Genomic DNA, 24944 nt, shown 5'->3' on the forward strand with positions numbered 1-24944 from the left:
GGACCTAGTCCATGAGAGCTAGTGGGCAAGCTGGCCAGGCAGGGATGGAGCCATGCTCTACACTACCATGGATCAGGGGATAGAAAGCTTTTGGCATGATAAGCTTGCTGGCATCTTTCTCACGGCACCAATGCGTTTTTCACCAGAGAGAAATAACCAGCAAAAAAAACAATTGACTCCTCTGTTTGTACTGCCAGAGCAAACGCAAGGTGTAGGGGCTTTAGCCATGCTGGAGAGAGGATCTGGGAGATGATGGTAAGGATGATAGTCTACCAGCAGACCAAAAAGTTGCTTGTCCACAAGCTTGTGGTGCTGCGTTTTAAGACCACTCCTGACTGCCTGCATTGGTCACTGATGAGCAAGATGCCACTGTTGTGTGATGTGGGGACACAGGCAGCTGCCACAGCCAGTGCCTGTTCGACTGGTGTGGTGCCGCTGGACGGCTGCGCCTGGCAGAGGTCTTCTGGAAACAGCCCTGCAGGAGGTGTTGGGGGGTGCTTAAAGCAGCCATGGTCAAGACGTGCTTTGCAGTGCTGAGGTTTCTGCTTGGAGGCAGAAGGTGCACTTGTTCCCATGCTGGAACTGAGGTTTGCCCCCAGCATGGCACCAGTCCTCTGGGAAAGGCAGGCGTGTCCGTACCTGGAGGTGACCTGCACCTTAATTGCAGAAAACAGGAGTTAGGTGGCTAGACAAGTGTGCGGTTTGACTCACCTGCTCTTGTGCATCTCAGGGGACTGCAAGACAAAGAAATAGCAGTTTCTGAGACTGGCTTACAATTCTATCTGCACCAAACCTTTAGAGGAAAAAGCTGTGCTGGAAGCAGGAGTTTCGGTGCATGGGTGTGCACATGGTGCAAGACCACGGGGTCGTGGTTGGGATCTTACCGTGCAGCATGTTAGTGTGAGGGTGGAAGGGTTGTAACATAACAAGAAGCAGGGCTGCTGGGAGATGGACCAATATTTGATTAAGAAAACTGCTGACAAATTCTTTAATGACGCATTTCCTGAATGCTAAGCCTTGTCTTGGGATAAACTCAAACTGATGACCTGAAAGACAAATAAAAGTTTCTTTCCCCATGAATTCGCGGGCTGCGTTGCTGTGGGTCGCTGCTCTGCGTCTGCGTGGGCAGCGGGGAGGCAGGATGCGCCCGCAGGGCTGGGACGGAGGGCCTTGCACCTGCACCGGCGCTGGGGAGCAGGACAGGGAGTATCCTTGCAACCCCTTGTCCTTCCAGCATCCTGAATCCTTGTCTGAGCCCCCTCGTTCACACGTATTTTGGTGAAGCTGGTGCTGCGGTTGGGGATTTTCCTTCTGTTTCTCAATACTGGAATCCGTGACCAGAAGTTTGTGCTAATCACCATAAAAAAATTACCAAGGATTCCTCTGCTCGGGGCTGTTTTACCCATATGCTTCCCCATCCCCCGGGTTGCCCTTGGTCACGGTGGTGGTGCTGGGAGGATGCTCTTGTGCGTTCTCGGGTGGGGGGGCTGGCCGGGCACCCCAGGGTGCTGAGATGTCGTGCTGCCTTCCAGGTCCTCCCCTGCCGCCTCCACTGCTGACCCCCAGCCCTCTGCCCCACAGCCTTCCCGACCTGCCCCCGCTGCTCCTCCAACGGTGAGTCGCAGTTTGGGTTTTACATACTTTCCAATTTTTTTTGGCAATTTGTTTGGGACCTGTCCTGCTTGCTGGCGACACCAGCTGGGGATGCAGTCGCTGCCTTGGAGAACATGGCTGCTGTTCAGAGAGACATATAAGATATGGGGGGGGGGGGAAAACATTAATTCTGAGGATACTTGGTCGCTGAGAGAGGCTGTGTAGTCTCCATCCTGGGAGGTTTTCAAGCCCCAAAGGGATAAAGCCCTGGGCAACCTGGTCTGATCTTAGTGCTGACACTGCTGTGAGCAGCAGGTGGGACTGAAGACTGACCTCAGGGGTCCCATGGGCTCCTTCCCACGGCAGCGGCATCAGCCCCTCATGCTGGGGACGAACGCAGTGGCTGTTGAGTCACCGGGAAGAGGAAGGTTTCCCCTTATAACACACAAGCTGCCCCGGCACATTAAGAGCACCGCTAAGTCGGAGCAACGAGTGGGGCCTGCAGCTTGCCCATCCCATTGCCCGAAGAATACTTTGGGTGATGGAGAGGTTTTTCTGCCCTCTGGCACTCAGCTCATTAACCGCCCAGGCTGCTCGATTGATTTTATTGACGGGTAATGCATGCCCCAGTTAACTTATTGGGAGCAGCAGCAAAAATAAAGCAATAAAAATAACCCCGCGCCCATGTCACAGAAACGTGCAGGGTTATTTCCATTGCTGTGGTGGTGTGATTTCTGGATGAAGGAGACCCCAGGCTCGTTCTCCCCCTGTGGGGGCAGTTCCTGCAGCCGGACCTCTGGGCTGTGGTCACCTGGGGAGTCTTGCTGGGGTCATGTCCCAGGGACCCTCTCCTCCACAGCCTGGCTCTTTGGATGACTTCCCTTGATCAGTAGATACTGGGGTGGGACCTGCCCAAACCTGCTCTGAATGTAGAGAGAAGTATAGACAGGGCTTTGCTGCCTGCCCCTTAAACAACCTGGAGGTGATTCTCCTCATCGTTTTGTCCCCCTCAACCCAATCCTTGTTTTATTTCTGAAATTCACTTTTCCTGGATGGTAAGCAGCCATCGGGTGTCCTTCCTCCACGCTGTGCCTAACCTCTGCCCTGTCCTGGTCTGCAGGCTCGTGCCACGGACCCCAGTTTCCACCCTGTGCTCAGTATGCCCTTTTCTGGTGCAACCGGACCCTCCGAGGAATCGCTCTGGAGCTCAAGGCCAGCCTGCAGGGTAAGGTAAGGCGAGCTCAGTCCCTTTCCAAATCCTGGGGGGTCTTTGCAGCTGCACCTCGGTCTCCCTTAGGGTATAAAACGCCTGCAGGGAGGACGTGGTTGGGCTCTGCAGACAGAGGTACTGCTGCACCGCAGGCATCTGGCTCCACATAAGGGGCAATGCTGCAGCGTGGGCAAAAAAGGGAAGGGGTTTTTGGTCCCTGCACAGTGCAATCCTACTAACAGGGCTTCTATGAGAGGTGTGTTTTGCTGCTGGTTTTGCCCCTTCTCTCTGCGAAGGGGCCGGCGCGGTCCTGCATCCGTGCAGGTCTCCTGTCCTGCCGCCTCTGCCCTCCTTGCACTCGGCCACCCGCTTTCTGCCACGTCCGTCGCAGGGGTCCATTAAAACCAGCTAAAGAGCTAAGCTGGGAAGTGCATAGACGGGGTCATTTTCATCAGCCACTCTGCTTTTGTTACTAAAATAGATCTGCTTTGGCCTGGGGCCATCGTGTTGTCCCAGGCATTGACTGTCGCAAATGGACGGCGGGGCAACATTTTCCATTAGCAAAGAGGAGGACACGCGTCTCCGAGTGAGAAGACAGTTCCATAAAGCAGAAACGTTGTAGCGACAGACAAACCCACCTGTCTTCTCTCCCTTTCCTTTTAAAAGTGTTGCTAATCCTTGTTTTCTGCACCTAAAACCCTGGGAGAGGCTGGCCAGAGCAACACTATACCTGCGACGAGATGGTGCATTTTGGATAAGGGGATGGAGGGTTTCTCAGAGGAGCCGCAGGTGACCCAGTAAGGGGCAGCAAGGGTAGAACTTGCCCAAAAACCTGTGAGGAGGCTCGTCCAAGGTCACTGGCGATGTGGTGGGTATCAGTTGTGCCTAGTCTTGAGCTTGCATCATCTGAGGTCTCTGCTGTCACCGTCTGCAGCTCCTGTGTGCTATGGGCTACCTCTTACAAACACATCCATCTATAGAGGGGTTTTTGCAGGGACGGAGGGCGGCTTTGGCTTTCCTGCTGGTAGCTTGGATGCCACGAGCTGAAGGAAGGATGCACTTGAGAGTGCATCCCAGGAGGGCTCTGCCTCTTCCCCACTTGCTGGCATCCCTGAGCATGGCAGGTCTTGGGGAAGGGCTCCCCACAGCCAACTCCAGGAAAACCGGAGCATGGCCTTGCTGGGGGGACTGAGTGTTCAGCCTGGGACCAAGTCCCCAAACTGTCCTCCCACAAGCACTCATAACCCCAATCTGTCCAGCAAGTGCGTTTTATTCTCTGGCTTTAGTAAAGACACTTTTATGCAATAAGTGGTTATTAAAGCATCATTTGGATGAACATCACAACATGCTCCCACCTCCCTCCAGGAAGGTCTCCGACCTCATTTTTCTGCCTTCCCACGCTCCCTGTCCAATGTCCCATCTCTTCTCCCAGGCCTGCGCCCTGGCTCCTCTCCCACATCCGCAGGCAGGAGAGGAGCCTCGCGCCCAGCTCTGTGCAAGCCAGCAGCTTCTGGCTCAAAATGCAAAGCAAGGTGTGGTTTTCATTTTAAATGCTAAGCCCCCTTCAAGGCTGTGTCTTGGACCTCTTGCCCCATGGGATTTCATCCTTTGAACTCAGAGCTGATCCTGCACGTGTAGTACCATGACTATTTTATAGAAAAACTACAGGTCCGAGGAACACCTGGAAGAGGACTCTGGTTTTGGAGACCACCTGGTACTGGGAAACTGCTGCTGCTCCATCTCGCATCCAGGCAATGCGACAAGGGTCACTGCTGATGCTGGGGGCTGGAGATGCTGCGGGGCAAGCAGGGTGCTCGGGTGGGAAGTGTCCATGCTGGCAAGGGGAAAAGCTGGCCACGGTGCGACGTGAGGCTGCGGGGTGGTGAGGGGGACATGCCCGCCAGCAGCAAATGATTTCCCCATTTGACCCTTCTGCTTAATCTGAACTTGAAGGTGACTGAGCAAAGCTAGCGGCATCGATCCGGGATGCGGCTGATGAGCGCCATGCCCTGCGGAGAGCTCAGCCCCCAGCGTCGGGTCCCTTTCTCACCACTTTTTTCCTGCCTCCCCTTCACGCCTTTCCAAAGCGATCTGTCAGAGCAGGGTCCGGCATGGCACCCCGTGCCGCCGACCTTGCTGGGGGCCAGGGGGATGCCATATAGGCGCCTGCAGAGAGCTGCCCCACTGTCTGATGGGCTTCTCCCAGCTGCGGCTGCCTCTCCGCCACCGGTAAGCCTGGCATCTGCCTGCCATTAGCTTGGGGGTGTGGGGAGGTACATGCTAAATGCGTTGGTACCGATAAAACCCATGCTGTGTGCCAGGAGGCACGTTCCTCGTAGGTAACGAAGTTGTCTGGCGAGCCACACGCCGATTCTCCTGACTCGAGGGGTCTGATGTCTTAACAAGCAGCGGTGCGTTGATGGGGTTTAATTAGGACTCAACTTGCAGAGCAAAATGTAACTTGAAGCATCTCCGTGCTGCTGTTAAGTCTTTAGATAAAATGCCATACAAACTGGCAAATTGTATTTCTTTGACCCGTTGGGAAACAAAACCTGAGCGTAGGTTGGAAACCTAGAAATTGCCTTGGCTAATATATAGAAATTAATAGAAATCTAAATACATAGAAAGCTCTTTTTTGGGGAAAAATAGATGATGCGCCTTCCCTCAGCATCTTCCGTGCTTTAGCCACAGATTTCCCGCAGCTGAAAATAACAAACCATTTTAATCTAAGTATTGCTTGTTCTGATCTTTTAATCCAGCTTGCTTTCTATCGGCAGAGTGGCCTAAAATTATTTCTCCGCCTGCCTCTCTATTATGTAATTATTCAGAAGATTACCCGGGAACCAGATTTAGCTGGGCACGGCTGGGGAAGGATGAGGGGGCTGTGAACGGGGAGCTGCGGGGCTGGAAGGTGGGGGGGTTTCTTCTCTCCCTTTGCACGTTGGCCATCGCAAAACGCAAAAGGGGAAAGCAGCGAGCCGAGCGCTTTTGGCTGTGTCCGTGGTTTGCATTTGAGTATGGCAAGTTTCTCCTCGGCTTGTATTTGTTGGAATAAAATGCCCCATCATCTGGCTGGTGGCTGGACAAGTGTGACCCTCCGAGCAAGAGAGGATTTCAGGTGAAACCCTGCACTTCTCTACACCATTTGGACTGTTTTATGGCTGTACTTCTGTCTTTGATAACAGCATGGCGAGACAGTCCGGCCCCGGGAAGGACCTGGAAATAGGGACTGTGCTCCTCCTGATGCCCCCCGTCCCCGTGCAGAGGCATGTGCGGGGGAACAGCCGTGACGCAGAACCAGCAGCCAGGCTGAGTGCCAGGTCAGGACGTGGTGGTCATGCCAAAAAGGCATGGAGGTGGCCAGAGCTATGCTTTCTCACCGAAGCCCAGGCTCAGCTGGTTCTTCCAGGAGCCTTAGGTGTTACCTTTAGATAAGAAGGGCTCGAGCCTTTGGATGATGGGATGGCTGGGGACAGCTGCTCTGCAGAAGTAACATCACTGAAATTCAAGGGCAGATGCCAGAGGTAGATTCACCTGGGGCTTTCCATTGGCAGGGGTGATGAAGAGGCGTATCGCTGGCACGACAAGATGGCACAGCCAAGGGATTTGTCAGGTGCAGACTCAGGTTGCCAGAAAAATGCAGCTCTGACTGGCGTGACCTATGGGCTTGAGCTTTGATGGGAAAAACAAGAGGATATCTTGGGCTCCAAAAATTCCTTTTCCCTTCCCCAAACTGAGTGTCCTGACACTGATGTCCTGACACCTGTGGTTACTGAGGGAAGGCTGCTTGGCCTGTGGACCATGGCTGGCTGGGATGTGGTGGCTCAGAGCTGCTGTCCCCTGGGAATTACAGAGCTGGGGCAAGGAGCGATCCCCAGCATCAAAGTCAGATTGTCTTGCCTTGCTCCACAGGGCCTCGGGGACCCTTCTGGGGCAGAACATCCCCAGAATTGTGCTGCGTTTTAGGTTTGGCGAGTATTTGGGGGGGGACACTTTGAAATGCCCTTTGAGCTTGGCGTGGCGATGCGGTGGTAGGAGCAGGCAATGCCCACCCGGAGCGTGCCACGCTCCCTCCACTGCACTTGGTCCTTCCTCCAAGAAAGCTGTTTCAGCGGACTCTCTGCCTTCAAAGCCGGAGACTTGTTGTCTCTTGGGGCCGTTGGTTGGTGCAACCGCCGTGCATTAGCTGGGAGGGCAGCGGAGAACGGGATCAGCCGAAGTGGAGTCAGGAGCAATGCGGGGGCATGACATAATTTTTCTTAGTGATGGAGCAGTTGTAACACATCCCTGTCCTCTGAGGCTCAGGGAGCCAGCTGAGCTCTGGGGTCTGCAGTCAGGGCTTCAGCCTGGTCCTTCCCTCTGCTGCTGCCTGCCTCTGAGATGGATGGTTTAGCACAGCCCATCACCAGCAGCCAAATGTGTTTTGCTGTACGCCCTCCTCTCCCTCCCGGAGGCTCTGTCCCCGGAGCGGGTGGGCAGGCACCGTTCTGCCGGTACCCTGGTAAAGCATCTCCAAATTTCCCTGTGCACACGGGCAGCGCCCCGGTGCTCGTCTCATACACGAGCTCCTTTCTCCTTCGTGTTGAAAGCGTTGGCTGGTTCGCCCTCATTGCCTCGAGGCAACCTGATTTGCTCAGTGGCCTTTAAAAAAAATTAAAAAAAATCAAAGCCCACTGAAATGACAAGAACATCAGCAGTGGTTGCATCCCCCTTTCCAGCAAACCAAGGGATTTGGGAGAAAATGGGTCACGTGCTCTTCATCCTGTGCCACGTGGTGGCTCTCCCAGGGCCAATGAGGTTCGGATCCTTCTGTGCCGTACGGCGAAAAAAATCACTGGGATTTTTTTCCCCCATAGCATTTTTCATCCTTTCCAAACGTGAAAAGACTGGCCATCTGTCCGGACCCCCCTCACGCCAAATCGGCACTAAAGCGGCTCTTTGGGGAAGGTAAGAAGATTTAAAAGGTTGTGTTGGTGGAAGACCACCTGCCGCAACTTTTCCTACCGATGAAAATCAAGGAAGAATCATTAAATGAGTCGGGTCTGGGGCTTCACTATGGGCTAAAAGAGCTTTGGACGCTTAAGAGCTGTCTTAAGTGAGCCTCTTGTAGAGGAAATTTAAGTCTGTGTCGGAGGGAGGTGGGATTATGGAAGAAATAGGTGCGCGAGCAAGGGGGTTAGCTTCAGTTAACGGCTGCTCCTCAAGGCTCTCCTGTAAAATATTTGCAAAAATATTTTTGCAAATTGTTTTGCAAAATATTTTTGCAAAATTGTTTTGCAAAATTGTCGTTCTCTGTTACAGCGTCTGCTTTATTTTGATAAAATTTTGATGAATTTTAGTTAAAATTTAGTTTTACCTGTGTCTTGCGGCTAATGCCAAAGATCGTATCCCTGGGTAGGGAAGCGTCCATCTCTGCGTTAACCAGAATATTCAGCCATTCCTAATTTGTGTGATTTACAGTGCAGGCTTTGGACAGTGTCGTTTGTGTATGCACTCGGAGTGGGAATAGCACAAATAAAATTGCCTTAAAGAAACTGATACTAAAATAACATAGATGTTAATCACGTCTTAGTCTGGCAACATAATAAAACCGCCAACCCTATTAGATGTAATTTTTACCTTTTGGTTCTATTTCCATTAATTTTTTTCCTTGTGCTGAGGAAATTTGATTTGAAGAGAGGAATAGCTTTTATTATGAGGCTCGCTTTGCTTTCTTTTCAGTTTGCCTTCATATATCCATTTTACTCAGGGTGGCTAAATTCTTTCTGATACCGTCGCGTTTCTGTTGCATTTTCTTTGGTTACACCATTGCTTTATGAGTAGAAAAGTGAAATATTAGTTGCAAAGCTTATAGAGGACTTAAATGCTGTTGAAATCAATCCCGAAATATTATCTCCGTATTATAAAGGGAAAATGTTCTCAGATGTATTTTTCTTGTAACCTAAGTTTTCTGGGATAATGTAATTTTAATGTGAACCATATTAGAAAATCTTATTTTATTAGTCGGAAGTCACATCGGGCTTAAAAAATAAACCAGAAACAGTGGATCAAGGGCGTTGTGTTTAAGTTTCCATAAAATGATTGACTTTTGTTTTGACAGATGCAAAGACAGATGCTAGCCTGCATTTTGATACAGAAACCAAACCCTGAAAAACGGCAGTTTTTCCTCATATCTGGGGTTTTGCTTTTAATACAGAATTCCAAAATAATTCAGTAATATTTCTGAAGCTCTTAATCTCAGACTTCCCCCCTCTTTTATGGATTAATTTATATAAACATATTTAGTATTCTCAGATACAAAAGCAAATTTGAAATTCTTTCTTCCTGAGAAATAGCTGTAAAAAATGTTCTTTTAATCTTGCTGAATTAAGAGGACATTTTTTTCTGAAGAAAACCGATCATTTTGGGGTGGGGAAAAAAAGGCTACTGATCAAAACCAAGGGAAAAAAAACCTCTTTAAGTCGTTTCAACATTTTTTTAATGTTCATACTGCAATAGGTGCAAATTCTGCCTTCAAAATGCATTAGAGAAGCTGTGGGATTTTAGTGCATAGGATCAGAAAATACGAGTGCTGTCAGAATTGGTGGCACGGGTTGTGCAGAGCAGATTGAGCAAACTGATTCCGTAATGGCCAGCACCGATCTGAGATGGCATCGGAGGGGCCCTGGGCGCCTGCACAGGGAGATGCTCGCCACCTTGCAGGATGCTCCTCTGGGTAGCTACCAACGGTGCTTTTACCCTCCGTGGTCTGGTGGTCCCAGGACCGCTTTTCTCAGGCGATGACTATTTTTTTTTCCTCCAAGTCACACACCCACTTGGGAAACAGGCGTTTGCTGTGCGGAAAGGGGAGCAGGCACCTTGCCGGTGGCATGCTGCTGGCCAGCGTGGCTTCCTGCAGCAGGGGGGCTCATGCCCGGTGCATGGGGATGAGCCAGATCCTGCCAGCGGCAGAGCACTTGCAGCCATGGCTCCGACCTGTAATGAAGCGACATCTCTGCTTTTGGCGAAGCAGAGGATGCTTTCCTGGCCCCAGGACGTGCTGCGCAGGGTGGCACCTCTGGCATGGAGCCCCTGTTCCTGCAGCATGAGGGTGGGCAGCAGCCTGCGTGGCTTGAGTTTGCCAGACCTCTGCAGCTGCTTTTTGGCCAGCTGAAATGGAAAGTGATTTTAAACGCTACCCCGATGGGCGAGGGCTGTCCCCATCCCTGCAGCGAGCTTCTTTCAGCTTCTCACTGGTCCTGGTGCTGCGATTAGCATACACACACACACACACATATCTGGTTTAATTTGCTTTATTTTATTCAGGCTTTGCTAAATGAGCTGGTAGAGGGCAGTGGGTGCCAGCATAGGGCACCTCGCTGACACCAGACCTGCTCCACCTCACGGATGCACCGTCCGCCGGAATGCCGCGGTACCACTCGCGGCAGAGGCAGGTCGTGGTGTCGGTGGTGCATCCCGCCCTGGATTTTGGCAGAGACCCGTAGCCCCGCAGGGATGGGACCACTGCAGCAGCCGTGCCCTTGCAGCCAGGGCCAGGTTTGGGGACAGGGGTGGTAATGGCCCCTTCCCCAGCAGCCCCGATTCCCAGCCGAGCAAATTCACCGATTCCCTCGCCGGTGTGTTTTGCTCAGCGTTTAGACCTGAGGTTACAGAAGACCTACCATGGGGAGAAGGAGAGAGGAGAACATGGCTCTCCTTGATTTTAATCGGGGTTGAGGTTTAGCTGAAGTGAAAACAGATTGGGAGTGACAGTTTTGGAGCCTGCTGTCAGGGTCTGACCGTGGCGCAGCAGCGATCCACCCCCGGCCGCCGAGGGCCCCCGTCCTCCTCCTCGCCGGCCGAACCCAGGGAGAGCCGCCACCACCGAGCGCGGGACGGGGGCCGTGCAGCCTGGCTCTACCACTGGCACGACTGCTGGCTGGCTTTGTCACATGCTGCCCCTGCATCCTCCTTCCTCGCGGTGCTTTCGGCTGGGGGCAGCGTCAGGCAGGACATGGCCTTGTGGTGGCCACTGAGCTTGTACTCACCCCCGCCTTCCCCCGTGCAAATGGATGCTTGAAAATGGAAGGATGGAGTTAGTGCTGCATCCTGACCGATCCGCTCGGTCCTGATTGAGCAATGCTGAGTTGCTTCTCTAGGGCAGGGAGAGACCCCAAGGGTCTCCCTTCCCATCAGTCTCCCATTCCCAAAGAGCATCTATGGACAGGGTGAAAGTCACGGGTTTAGGCTTGTGGAGACATGGCACAGGCAGAGCACTGGATCCAGCCCCGAACCCGGAGGAGCTGGGATTTATGAGGCCAGGCCGGTCGTGGCTCCCCCATTGGTCTCACTTGGTCCACGTGCATTTTCCTAAATATGGAGGGGACCAGCAGAATGATGCTGTACCCAGTCTGTCCCTTATGTCCTCAGCCTGGGGGGGGCAGAAAGGGAAGACCTGCCTGATCCCCCATCCCTGGATCAGGAAGGGCTAGGACCTACCCCACGTGCTTTGAGAAATTTGGTGGCATTCATGAGAGTAGCCCCCAACCCCCCGTCTTTCATTCTGCACAGCCTGGCATTGGGCTGCCGTCTACTTTAAAAAAAAAAAAAAATCAGCAGCTAAATCAGTTGTTTTTGTAGAGATTGAGCATGGTCAAAATAACATGCTCCTTGCCCGTCTTGACCTGGCACCTCCTGTTTGCCCCCGTGTGCTCTGGGTTGGTCTGTCTGTCCACAGGTGCCTGGACAGACCTCTCCAGGGCAGCCCATGCACTGTGAGCCTCGTCCCTGTTTCCAGGGATTAGAGGGAGAGAAATGGGGATGGGACGAGATGAGGCAGTAGATTGCTTTGCTCTCGGGATGAAGGGATTTGTGCACTGCCCCCAGATCAGTAGATTGAAAACGGAGGGAAATTATTGGGATGATGCTGCGTACGGGATTAAAGCCAGGGCAGCCATCAGGCTCTGGAGGAGGGGAGTGAGGGGGGTCATGGATGGGGGGGCCGCAGGATGCCTGCTGCTCTGAGCTGCGGAGAGATGCTCCTGGTTGCATCCTCATCTGTTTTGGAGGACGCACTGGAAGCTGATGCCCCCTGGCCCCAGCTCTCCAGGATGCCTGAAAGGGCACACAGTGTGATGGACCAAGGTGGAGAGAGGGATAAGGGGACAGGAGGCCGCGTCCCTGGTGGCTGGATCAAGAAAAATAGTCCGGGGGGGGGCGGGGGTTGGTGCCTGCTCTGCAGGTGTTGCGGCCACGCATGCAGCCATGCAGCAGCAGTGTAGAAACAGGATGGGCAAAAGCCTTGTGCTGGTTAAGTCCATTCAGCCCTTTTAGGTGAGGACTGAGCTACCTCCTCAAGGTTATGGTTAAGGCTGTGCAGTCTCTGGCAAAGCAGGGGGATAAACGTGCCCATTGCATTCTGCTTTCCCGAGGCCCTGGAGGTGCTCTCCTCTCAGCTGCACCCCCAGTTAAAAGAATGCCAGGAGTGTGCCTGGAGCTCTTCGCAGAGCTGTGCTCTCTCATTTCCAGGCTGCTGGAGGACAAGTCACTTGTCCTCTGAGGTCCATACAGCTCCCCGTGGTCTTTCCTCCTTTATAAAGCAGCCAGCATGGACCTATGGTCATGAGCATCCTTTTTTGAGTGTCCTTTGGCCTCCCCCTGAAAAATGGCATGTAAAAACTGGCACATAGGGGACTGCTATCTGATTGTCGCACCCCTCGATCTCCGGAGAGGTGCCTTTCCAACGCTGGCTGTGCTGGCATCCTTTGGGCAAGACGTGGGTCCTTCAGAGCTGGTCCATGGCCCCAACAGAACATCCCTGGGACTTTTGTCGAGGCATCTGTCAGTGCAAGGTGGTGTCTCCTGGCTCCTGTTCCTTAGCCTCTGGTTAGGGGGAAAAAAGGCTAAATTGAGTGCATCCCTGAAGCATGACTGGCCCTGGGCATAGCTAAGTGTCAAGGTTATAAGTGCAGTTGTCCAACAGAGATGAGCATTATTTGCAAAAACGCAAATGTTTATAAGATTTAAGCAACGATGACTGGCAGAATGACATTGTCACCGGCAGCACGTGGCTATGGGGAACCTCTTTTGCAGTACCTGACCTGGATCTTCTTCACTGCAGTTTAAGCCCCTCACTCAAGACTGTTGTCCTGTCTCCCCCCACCACCCTGTCCTGCAGAGCCTTGGTTCCTCAAGCCCTTCCCCATGGGCCGTGTTTGCTGGCCCCAGGGATCTGGGGTTGCTCTCTGCTGGCTGGATCTCCCATGAAGACCCACTTCGTCATTCTTGGTTTCCTTCTGCAGATCCTGAGCTTGCAAGTTGAGTTGTTGCTCCCAGCCCTTTTCAGTGGATGGGGAGCTCTTCCTCTGTTTCTGTGCACTTAATTGCACACAGCCAAGCTCAGTGCTTTGCCTTGCTGAACTCTGTCTTATTTTCTCCCTTTTGCCAAGCTCACTTTGGCTTCTTGCCCTGCTCTCCAGTATATTGGCTTCCCCGACTTGGGTAGTCACCTGGCAGTTCAACAGGAGTGCCACTGATAAATGTTTGGGGGGGGCGGAGCGTTTAGAGCATTTCCCAGCCATCTTCAAATGGTTTCATCTGCCCCAGGCTTCCCTGGCTCTTTCAGGACAATGCCACGTAGGACAGTATGAACAGCCTTGTTACTGCCACCCCTGTACTACCAGTTAGGGCATATCCCCCCTCTATGAAGACTCATCTTAGGGGGTATTTATTGCTGGTGCTTGCAGAAATGCTGGATGAGCTGCCCTGGCTCCCTTCACATCACACGAGTTTCTCCATTCTCCAGCGGCTCAGTCCAGCCGCCCTCTGCGGCACTGCTAGTGGTGTTTCCCCATGTCCCACCGCACGTTCAGGGGTGCAGATGTGGAGCGTGGCACTGAAGTAGTCATCTTCCCGGCCTCTGCAGTGCAAGGCGGTGCCGTTTCAGCTAATTCGGGAAAGGATTTTTTTCTGTCTCTCGATTGCTGCTGCAGAATTCTCCCCATTCTGCAGTGCTGAGCCCCGCGGCAGGGTCCAGGCTGGGGGTGCTGCTGGCTCTGCCTTCCTGAGACAACCAGGGCACCTGCGCTGAGCGGAGACCGAGCCAATGCTTGGTCCTCACTGGTCCAAGCTCCTTTGGGGCCCTCGCTCCCAGCCTCTCCAAAAAGTTGGCTCGGGCATGGAGGAACAGCCAGTGTTTCAGGAAAAGCTGTAATGGATCGGTTTTATCTGTTCTTTAATCTGCTGGCAGACCAAAAAGCTGTAATGGAGGAGACAGAGTGACCTTCCTTATCCCAGGAAATGTTATTTTCTCAGCTCACGGGGTCTTGAGTCCACCCAGCACTTGCTAAAGGCTCACAGACATCTGAGGATGCTCTTGGTCACTGAGTTGTAATGGACCCAACTGAGTAGTGCAAAGACCATTGGCTCTCATCACCTAATGGGTTGAAATCTCCGATGTACTTAAGCAGTTTGACATTCACTGAAAATACTGTTTTTATTGGCAAATAAGTAACTAACAGGGTGAATTGGAAGTGGATGAATTAAAATGCGTTGTTTCCACCCACCCACCCACTCACCCCAGCCTCCGAAAGCAGGTTTAATTCTCTACAAAATCAAACAAATTCAATGAAGACCTATCATTATACCAAGCAGGGTTATCTCAGCTTGTTGAGATGGTGGTTTAACAGGTTCAGGTCACTGATTTTGTTCAGGTTCCCAGAATCAATGAGTCCTGAAACCAGCCCAGACAGGGTTTTCTGGGTTGCACAAGGGCATCTAATAGCCTGCTCCTGCTAAATTGGATTTCCCTCACTGTGGTGTGTCCAACCTCTGCTTGCAACACAGCAGCAGCTCGTGTGAATGAATGGAAATTCTGCATCCTATAGATATATATCTCAGGTACAGCTACCTAAATTTTCCCTAAACCTGGTAACTAACGTAAGCCTCCAGGTTTTACGTCTTCTGCAGATGTATCAGGACAAGAGGTAGGTGCTATCATCCTGCTGGCTTGTGGCGTGGGATGAACTTACTGCATGCAAGACCTTCATCCTGGGGTGATCGGTAGGGAAAAGCTACAGCTTCATTTGCTAGCCTTCACACAAAAGATTGCAATAATGGCACCGCCATTGCGACCAAACCAGTCGTTCTCCTCGGACCGGGCTTGCCGTAGAGACGGTGGAGACTAACACCATCTGACATGTGGGGCCCAATTCTGATTTCACGCGTGATTGCACATCCGTGCACCAGCCGTGCCAGGGTTGCACTTCTGTGGGCGGCTGCTGCTGGTCTTGGTTAACTGTTGAGGTGCCGTAGGCTGTGATGAACCACACGGTGCTCAGCGGATGGGACTCTTACTGGACATCCCTCCCTGGGTTTCCAGTGTCCACAGGTTGGAGTCAGGGGTTTGTTCTACTCTTCATTGTAGAGGCTTACTAGCTTTCCTCGCCCTCTGGGACAGGTCTGTGCTGGAGGTATGTGATGCTGCATTTCTATTCCTCTTGCTGTATCCATCAGGTCAGAAATCGCTCTGAAATGCATGAAACCCCGCTGAAAACCTACAAATGTAAGGTGGGTTCAGCAGAGGCAAATGAGGCTGGTACAGTCGACACCCAAAGCAGGTTGCACAGCCTGATATCGGCTTGTGGGTGCACCAGGTGAAGTAGAAACCCAGGAGCGCAGCAAGGAATTTCCTGGAGGGGAGAGCAGGCTTAGCACAGCTTTGGGCTGGTCTTGGAGTAGAGGTGTCCGTTTGGTTGGGATGTGGCTGAGCCCACCATGGTGTGACAGGGGTGGAGCTATGGGTCATCATACCAGTTGCTCCTGAACTCTAGCTGATACCAATATCTAGAGCCAATATCTCTCCCTGGAGGGCCACCCAGTATAAAAAACCAACCCCGCTCTCTAGAGGGCAAAGGATCTGGGGAGAAAGCCATGCTGACTTGAAGGATGGTAGGAAATGATTGCTTAGAAATAGAGAAGAGCTCCCAAGAGTTGCAGCCGGCAAAGAGGTTGGTAGGAGAAGCAGGAGTTAGAAGACCACCTGAAGCACGGAGGTAGCAAATGAGGCAGCAGGAGAGGTTGCTGTGATGGTCCTAGGACTGAATTTGTGGGCAGAGGAGCCAGCAGAGCAGAGAGGGGAACGGAGGAAGCAGAGGGTCCAGAGGAAGGCGCGTTTGCATCCCCACAATAGTAATTGGAGTAATTGGTATAGAGGTGAGTGTGACTGGAAGAGCCCCATGGTGCACACGAGCAGGGAGGGGAAGGTGCGTTATAATTGCTCATTAGCAGACAACGAGTGACATCCTGGGCCATGAGCGGACACATCTCACCCAAAGGAGAGCAGGGAAATGGGAGCAGGTGACCAAGAACAAAGCCTCCAGAGATGCCTGCTGTGAGGGCAAGAGCAGGGACATTTGTCTCCTGTGATGCTTGGAAAGATCAAGGGCAGGTGAGAAGCAGAGATATACTGCTGGCTGATGTACCAAGGTAGCATGGGGCATCTTTTTTTTCTTTTTTGGTTAGAGATGTCTAAAATATTTCCACTGAAGCTGGAGAGGAGCGAAGGAAATGTCAACCAAAATAACTATGGTTTTTGGAAAATGGCAGCAGCTGGAAATGCAGCTTTATTGCAAAATGGCATTTGGTGTCACTCATGTAGACGTTGCTACTGTCCTCTCACAGCTTCATCTTTTGACAGCCGAAGCCTGCCCAGTGGCTGATGCAGTTCCATTTGGAGCCTGAGTTTAAGCAAATACTTGACTTTGTTTTTTTCTGCTTGCTCCTTCCACCCCGGTCCTGACCTGGCCAGACTGCGTTGTCGTCATAATCCTGAGCTGGCTGCATCGCGTTGCTTCTCAGCTGCTAAAACGCAATGCTGAAAATCGCCGGATTAGGTCTTAATGGCAGGATCAAGCTGCTGGGAGATGAGTGGGAAGAAAGCTCCCGCTTACGCAGGTGGACAGGCAGTGCTCCTCGGGAAAGCAACCTAGAAAGCATAAAATGTCGGAAAAGCAGCTTCTTTCTTGGCTTCCCCTGCTTTTCTCTACATTTAGCTCATCTTTCATTTCCCAAGGATCAGAAAATGCTGGCCTGAGTTTTGTGAAGGGGGTATTGAGAGGTCAGAGATGTTTCAACATTTCCTCCCTCGCAGTGGAAAATGTTGTCTTGAGTGATGAACTTTCTGGCCAAGATATTAATCCCCAACGTGAAAGTCTGCCAACCACATTGGAAATTTGGGCTGTGCCGTAGTGTATCACGGTGTGCTGGAAGACACTGAAGCTTTGTGGTCGTCTTTAACACCTGGCTTTCTGCTGGTGGGGCTCCTGAAACACCAAAAAACCCAGGAAGCGTGTTGAATATTTTTCAGGGTGGCATTGCCATTGAGCCACTGCCCAGATGCACCAGGGTAGGGTCTGGGGGGCGGTCCTCTCTGGGCAGGTGGCACAGCATCCCCACACAGACCGGTGCCCCGGCCACCCTGTGCTTTACCTGCACGGGTTGGCAAGGGCTCTTGGTCAACAGGGCTCCAAAGTGTTGGAGTTTACCAGCCTGAACTGACCAAACCTATCAAGAACGTCATTTTCTGGAGGCCATGTGATGGGCGAGGTGGGTGACGGAGACTTTCTTCTTTGATTTTGCTTGGCAGTGCCTGTGAACTTTCCATTCAAATCTTTCAGGGAGGAGGTGGGTTATGCCTGTGGGACGTTTTTGCACCGAGTTGTCCTCTCTGTTTTTGGACAGCAAGCAATGAAATTTGATCTTTGTAACGCTGATGAGAATATTCCATAACAAGATCTACCAAATAAACTCTACTTTGTGTGTCTGTCTTCTGGCAGGACCATCCATCCCAGAGGCACCAGGGTGAATTTAGTGCAGATAAGAGAGATGCTCCCTCTGGAGTTGGGGTCTGCAGGCAGTAGCAATGCTAGCGCCAAAGCAAGAGGAACAGTTTTGTGATGGAGCTCGTTTATGAGAGCCTCAACCACCTTCTCCGAAACGCAGGCTGCTGCTGCCGTGTCCCGGGGCGGCAGGGGCTGTCTCAGGGGAGCTGCCCCCCAGTACCGGCAGCAGATGCCTTGGCTCTCTGCTGAGCATTTGCAGAGGAGGCGTAGGCAGTGTTTGCTGGAGCTGCGCCGCAGGACTCGCTCGCGCGTGGCTAACGTGCCCAGGGAGCCCAAGTGGATGCATGGGAGGAGGAAGAGAAGGAGGAGGAGGGCTGGCTTCAGCAAGCACGGAGCCAGCAATGTCTCCCAGCCCCTGCAGGGACACCGGCTCTGACCGAACTCAGCCGAGCCCCCTGCTATTGCCCGTCCAGAGGGGGCTGTGGGGATCCCAGCATCCTCTTTTCCAGCTCCCGTTTGGAAACCAGGCTGGAGAACAAAGTCTAGCCCAGAGCTCGGTCTCCCTCCCCCTATTCTGCTTCACGTGCTTCACGTCTGGGAGATGATCATGGTATTAAATTAATTTAATACACGGTGTTCAGAATTCCCCTAATTAGAAGGTTTTGCTGGAATTTTAGGACAGTGTCAGTATTTGTGAGGTATCAGCAAGCATAAATGCAAGAGCGCCAGCTTAGGCAATCGCTCCAACCTCTAAAAAACTGGAAAGGAGAAAAATCGGAGTATGTATGTTTGCATGTGGGGAAGAGGAGTCTTTCTGCTGTTCTGGATTTCTATTTTCCTTCTCCTTGGTCACTGGTACATGATCTGCTTTTTCAGACATATGGAATTCCTGATAGATTAAGGAAATTTCCCGGAATTTAATATATTTAATCTCAAAACCAAGGGAGAAGGAAGAACCGGATTGCTCTGAGTACTGATGGTGCCTCCTCCGAGCACTCTCCCAAAAGGCAGCTGCATTTAAAAGGCCTATTTATTCTGCAATGGGATTATCCTTTGGAAAGACGTTATCCGGCTGTTTTGGGGCAGATTAGCACCAAGCACTGCACTCCCCACCCTGCAGAGCTCCCCTTGCTGCGGTGCAAAGACATTTGGCTGGTCCCTGCGATGGCCGTGTGTGGGAGGATGCCGCTCCGGTCCTCTGCCTGTGGTTGCCCGGGCATGATGCTCAGCAGAGCCTCGCTTGGCTCGCTGTGCAACTTCCATTTCAGGGCCAAACTGGATACTTCTGTCTCCTAATGCTGTGTCTTTGACCTCTGCGGGGCTGCACCTGCTTTGCCCTGGGTTGGAGTTGGGCTCTGGATCTACTCTATCCATTGGACTGGATGTAATGGCGTCCTCAGGGCTTTCATGTAGATGGACAAAGAAGCCATTTCAAAGCTACTGTGAACTAGGCAGAATATGACAGTGAAGAGGAAGGGTCCGAGATGGGTCTCTCTTCAGGCAGGGAATGCTTCGAAATGCTCAAAATGGCGTTTGAGGGATAATTTTTCCCAGCCCTTTGTCCGTGAAGAATGAGGGCTGTGGAGGGAGACACGCGGCCAGGGTAAATGCCTCGGCTCTATTGTTCCCATCATTTCCATTGAGCTTATGAACCCCCATATAAAAGACTTACCTTTCACTAGTATGATTAAGAAAAGGCCAATGTAGCTTTCCCGCTCACTGGAGCATGAAGCGTGTTTAATTTAATAACGCTGATAAATCTTAAAGCCAGGAGCATTTGGCTAACACATGACCCACTTTTTCAATCAATTGGAAACATTTACATAACGGCCTGATGCAGGGTTCCTCCTGTGAGGGATGTGGAGCAGGGGATGGCAGACACCCCCGCCATAAGCGCTGCCACTGTAGGACGTTTGGTGAAAGCAAAACGGTGATTTTGGCTGGCCCTTAGCGGGCAAGTTGTGACCCACCTCTTTGGGACTGCCAGCTTTCCTGCTGCCACAAGGACGTGCTTGGATTTAGAGCACTTCAGCCACCCAGCTGGGCTTTGGGGTCCATCACCCCAGTGGCAAAGCCCAGACTGCTCCAGGGTCCCACTCTCGCCTGCCAGCTCCCAGCCATGGGGCTGGCACCCTGGAGCTGCCCGGGCCACCGCAGTTGGGCAGCTTCCAAAAGAAAGCCCTTGGGGTGGTGTGCGGAGCAGGATGGCTTTGTGAATACTGCCTCTGCAAGTCACAAAAGCCACTGCCTGTGGATACACCTTGACCATCAGCTGTGAACAGCCTCTACCTTCCTCTGGCTCCGCTGTCAGAGGATGCTCACCAGCCGGGAAGGGGAGCTGCACTTCTGTGTTGGCATGCACCAGCCTCGTGGGTGGCTGCAGTGGTGTTGCAGCTTTGTTTCTTTCTCTGCGGCAGGGCTAGATTGCTCCTGGGGCAGGACATCCCTGGGGATGGCTGTCCCCCTGTGCGATGGGGGCACCTCTTCAGCGCAGGCAGTTTGTCTCCTGGCACATCAGGAGCACCAGCAACACTGACCTCCACAAATCAGCCCGTTCATCCTTTTCAGAGGTGCCTCCCATGCACGAGAGTCAGCCTGGGGTTAACCAACACAACCAGTTATGCATTTTCCTTTATTTTTTGCCTGTAGTGGGCTCGGTTTTGAAAGAGAAAGTTCCTGATCTCGCACGTTGTGCTATTGTGTGTCAGCCCATTCCCATTACTCTGGTCCCCAACGTCCTCCTCCCCACCCCTACACTGCCTTTTGGCTTGACATCTTCAACACATTCCATTTCTTATCCTTCTTGTGAGGATTTTACTATTTTTCATTTGCAACATCCAGCAGTCTCAAGATCAGCGTTTGCAAGTAGGTTATAAGCAAACTCATTCCCAGTGAGCCGGTCTCCTGTTAGCTCGGTGGGAACACCATCTCCCTGCTAACCATGTAGTTTTTATCCATTTTGGATTTCATAAGAACTCTTGGAAGAGAAGGTTTTACATCAAACCCATCTCCCAGCCATGATTTTTGCATTGCTGTCTGTTTATTCATCCCAACTGCCTTTTTGCATTAAAGTAATACTTGAGAACGGCTTTACCTCCCATTTTTTGGTCACATAAGTCCCCATCTGAGCAAGGGAAAATGCCAGATGCCGATTACCAGGATGAAGAACTTCCCATCTGATATATACTGAGGGACGAAATAACATGGGGAAGAATTGCTACAAATCTCTCGGCATTGCATGTAGAAGGGTGATGGCATCTCCCTCTGAGACAGGACCGGTCTCCCCATGCAATGGCTGCAGAGACATTTTACATGCCTGGTCCTCGTGCAGAGATGCTACTAAGGAGGCATCAGGAAAAAAAAGGAAGGATTTGTTGTCATTCTGTGATTTTTTTTCCCCCTGCCTTCAAAATACCAGTGGCGTTTTTCCCTCTAGAGGGCAGAGGAGGAAAGAGAGAGAATGGGAAGGGAAAGGAACATGACAACACCGGGAAAACTCACAGAGGTTTCTTTCGATACATGCAAAGCGTGAATGGCATGGTCCTGAGACGCAGTGCCCAGCTAGGGTGCTCACAGGTTGGGATGAAAATGCAGATGTGTAGCAATTGGGACACCAGCTCCATCTCCCGCTCCGTGCTCCTGGGGTCAGATAGATATTTCCTGGTTACTGAAAACCTGGCTTTTGATTTTCTGAGTGCCCATTCACACTCGAAATGGTGAATTTTGGTTTGCTAGACAGGTGCCCTGGATCTTTTAAAGTCCCAGTTCAGCCATCGGTCTTAGGCCAGGCTGCTCTGCTGACTCCCTGCTCCTGCGTCCACACGTTCAGCTGGGCACAGCTGCTTTTTGGCTCGTGCAGATGTGGGCTAGCCATCTGGCTGTGCCACCTTGGACACTTGAGTCTTTGCTCCTGTGTTGGCTTTTGCATAAAGCTGGTGGCAAAGCTGCAGCAGAGCTATGGGCTGTTCCTCGGCTCATGGCCAGCACGGTCCATGCAGCCCCATCTGCACCCATTGAGGTGCTCAGCCCACAACATCTCCCCGCAGCTCCTCCAGCTGTGACTTTCCCATGCCCTGCTGCTCTGCAGGGTCCATCCCATGTTGAGGAACCTGCCTGTTTTGAGAGAAAACCTTTCCCCCTCTTTGTCCCCAGGTGATACGGCCGTGGTGCTGTCTCCTTCTGCACCAGGGCTGCCATTCAAGCTAACGCACGTCTCCCGTCCCCGGTAGGAAATGGAGTCAAAAGTCTCCGAAGGCGGCCTGAACGTCACCCTCACCATCCGGCTGCTGATGCATGGCAAGGTAAGGGGCTCCCGGCAAGGGCGTTTCCTCGCAGCTCCCTGTCCCACCTCCGCTCCGACTGTGCCCGGGTCCAGCCAGCCCCACACACCACTGCCAGGAGCAGGTGTCCTCCTGCTGATGGGGAGGGTGGCATGGTGGCACGGTGCTCCTGGCCCCTCTCATGTCTGCCCCCGCCCTGTCCTTCTGCTGGGGACAGTGTGCACCAGGTCTTTGCTTCATTATGGGGTTGGGCTGGATTGTCTTCACATTTTGTTATGTCAATTCCTTTGTGTTTGGCTTTTTTTTTGTAGGAAGTTGGAAGCATCATTGGAAAGGTAAGGACGTCTTTTAAATGTGTATTTAATGCTATTGCCAGCACCATTTGCTGCCTGTGGTGTGGTAGATGCCAGTCACCTCTTCCCCGTAATGTCCTTAAATGTTTGGTGTGCATGAGCTTGTTGCTGCATTTGTGAGACAGAAATTATGAGAGACCCAGAGAAGGATCAAAGACCATTCCCCTAAAAAAGAAGCAACCACCAAACTTATCTAGTGCTCTTTCCAGCTGCTTCACTGGGGTGATGAATAGATGTTTATGATCACGTTGCCCTGACATTTTAATCAAATAGATTCATTAAGAGATATTAAGAAATGTTATGCAGGCCCATTTAAATTCTGCGGCACTTGCCTCTGAGACCACAGGACACCATTTAGCTTGTGCAGAAAAGCTTCATGAGGTGCTCTGCTCCCTGGTGCTTGCCGTGGTGGTTGGGAAAGTCCTGGCTATACAGGATTGGGTTGTTAGTGTTTTTAAAAGGCGGTTTGTGGTAGCGAAGATTTGCAGCATGAACACCTTCTCATATATGCTTTCACCTTATTTTTTCCATCAGCCTGTCCAACCCTGGAAAGATTCACAGTTGTACCTGCTTTATATCTGAATATAAAGATATTAGATCTCTCTATAGGTACTAGATAACTGCCCTTCGAAATCGCTCTGAAGTGCCACCTTTTCTCAACATCTGATCAGTTTCTGAGCTTTTTCCATGCAGTTTTCCTCCTCATGGGAAAGGTAGAAATGGAGGAGGAAGCTGCAGTTGTGTAGCTGGTTTGTCTAGGGAGGGGAGCAGGGCTACGATGGCTTACACCCTCAGCTCTTCAGCCTGCCCATCGCATGGGGATGGAGGGCCAGGCATCACAGAGCTGCCCAAAGGTTTGGCTATGTGTTGCCAAGTATTAGAGATGCATGTTCAGAAGGGTTGTTTTGAAGGTGGAAGTCTTGAGGTTTTAGTAATAGCCTGTGTTTCTGCTTCCTATTTCAGAAAGGAGAGACCGTGAAGAAGATGCGTGAGGAGGTGAGCAACGCTGCTCTGTAGAAGGATTTGTAGGAGGTGGGGAGAGGAGTGGAAAGGGCTGTCGGGCTCTCCTGCCCGGCAGCGTGCAGCGCAGCGGCCAGAGCTGCACATTGCCCTGTGCGGTATGTGCAGTAACTCCCAGGGTCAGGACACGCAAGCCGGCTGTGCCCACAACTCTCTGGTCCAGTTTTCTCACTCCGTACTCAAACAAACTCCTATCACATTTAATGGGAATTTTCCAGAGCCAAGAATTTGCTCGTAATGAAAGAGTGAAATTAAGTCACTCATAAGATGCTTGAGTTTGTCCAAGGTCTTTGTGTCTGCAGCTACCAAGGAATTATCAGATCAGTAAGCAACACTCTTCTTTTTACAAGCAATGACCCCACGAGCTGGTCTTGCCTTGATCGCATGGGTTTGCACTGCAGTAAAAGACCCAAGGTGAATGCTTGGAAACCCTTTCTGAGGGTCGGGATAAGGCAGAGCTGGAAGCACTGCAGGGGGAGTTTTTAAGGTTAGATGGGATGTCGAGAGGCTGGCACAGGTGATGACAAGGGACCAAGCGAGCTATGTGCTCCCTGGCTTCCTGGGGCTCTCTGAGCTTCTGCTGTTGGGTGCTGAACCTTCCCAGGCTGGGGCAGGATCTGACCTGGAGGAAGGGCTGCACCTCCTGCGCATCCCTGCCGGTTGCTTGGCTGTGGCTATTCCAGGGCTGCTTTTCTCTTTCCAGAGTGGGGCAAGGATCAACATCTCGGAAGGGAACTGCCCCGAGCGAATTGTGACCATCACCGGCCCCACCGATGCCATCTTCAAGGCTTTCGCCATGATCGCCTACAAATTTGAGGAGGTGAGAAACGTGAGCCCTTTGCCCCAGGAGGGCAAAGTAAAAGGGTCTGCATCCAGCCCCTTGGATGGCCCACTGGCCAAGCAGAGCTCCGGTGTGCCCACTGCTGGGGCCGGCAGTGCAGATGGGCCTGGATACCTCCAACCCACGCATGCCTGGCTGGACTCACTTAATTTAACTCAGCACAAAACCTTCCAGCTGGTCCAGACATCTCTAAATAGGCAAGAACTGAGCTTCAGTGAAGTCTCCCAGAGGTCTTGCAGTTAATTAACTGGAGGGATGTGCAGTGACACCGCTGAGCACAGAAACCAGCCACAGTCCGGGGGACATGACCCCTCTTCTCTGGCCCAGGGCATTTGGGTTGTCCTGGACGGCAGGCGTCCAGTCGGGTACCAAAGACTGATGCGTTGCACTCTTCCTTCCCAAGGACATAACCAACTCAATGAGCAACAGCACTGCTACCAGCAAACCTCCGGTAACGCTGAGACTGGTTGTGCCGGCTAGTCAGTGCGGCTCGCTGATCGGCAAAGGAGGCTCTAAGATCAAGGAAATCAGGGAGGTAAGGCAGAATTGATTTAGTTATTTTATGTAATTGCAGCTCCTTGGAGCTGATCCGCCATGAAGGGGGAGCTGCCTTGGAAAGGGGGATCGTTATGCTGTAAGCGTCATGCATCACGTTGCTTCCCAGGATGGTCCTGCTGATGTAGGAGCAGCATCCCGTGGGACCTTGCCGGCGTGCTCCTGCGGATGCAGGCAGGGCGCCGCATCTGAGCTCGCGCGGGGCAGTGCAGCTCTCGGGAGAGCTGGAGCTGGCTGCAGGGACAGGCATTCAGCTGTGGGATTTCTCCTCCT

General features: G+C 52.1%; 1 protein-coding gene across 7 annotated transcripts in view; it reads left to right on the plus strand.

The window, feature by feature from the left end:
• Positions 1-24944, plus strand: part of PCBP3 (poly(rC) binding protein 3) — a 58094-nt gene that overhangs the window by 12851 nt on the left and 20299 nt on the right. For 3 of the 7 annotated variants that reach the window (XM_075153994.1, XM_075153998.1, XM_075153999.1), the window contains exons 1-5: positions 21852-21923; positions 22214-22237; positions 23219-23251; positions 23979-24095; positions 24520-24651. In XM_075153994.1, the coding sequence (XP_075010095.1) occupies positions 21855-21923; positions 22214-22237; positions 23219-23251; positions 23979-24095; positions 24520-24651 (375 nt within the window). In that variant the 5' untranslated portion in view covers positions 21852-21854. Of the gene's footprint in view, positions 1-1532; positions 1615-2713; positions 2824-21774; positions 21924-22213; positions 22238-23218; positions 23252-23978; positions 24096-24519; positions 24652-24944 lie in introns of those variants that run through there. The other 4 variants (XM_075153996.1, XM_075153997.1, XM_075153995.1 and 1 more) reach the window with 3 other exon arrangements.

Source organism: Calonectris borealis, chromosome 6 (assembly GCF_964195595.1).
Source record: "Calonectris borealis chromosome 6, bCalBor7.hap1.2, whole genome shotgun sequence".
Lineage (NCBI taxonomy): Eukaryota > Metazoa > Chordata > Aves > Procellariiformes > Procellariidae > Calonectris > Calonectris borealis.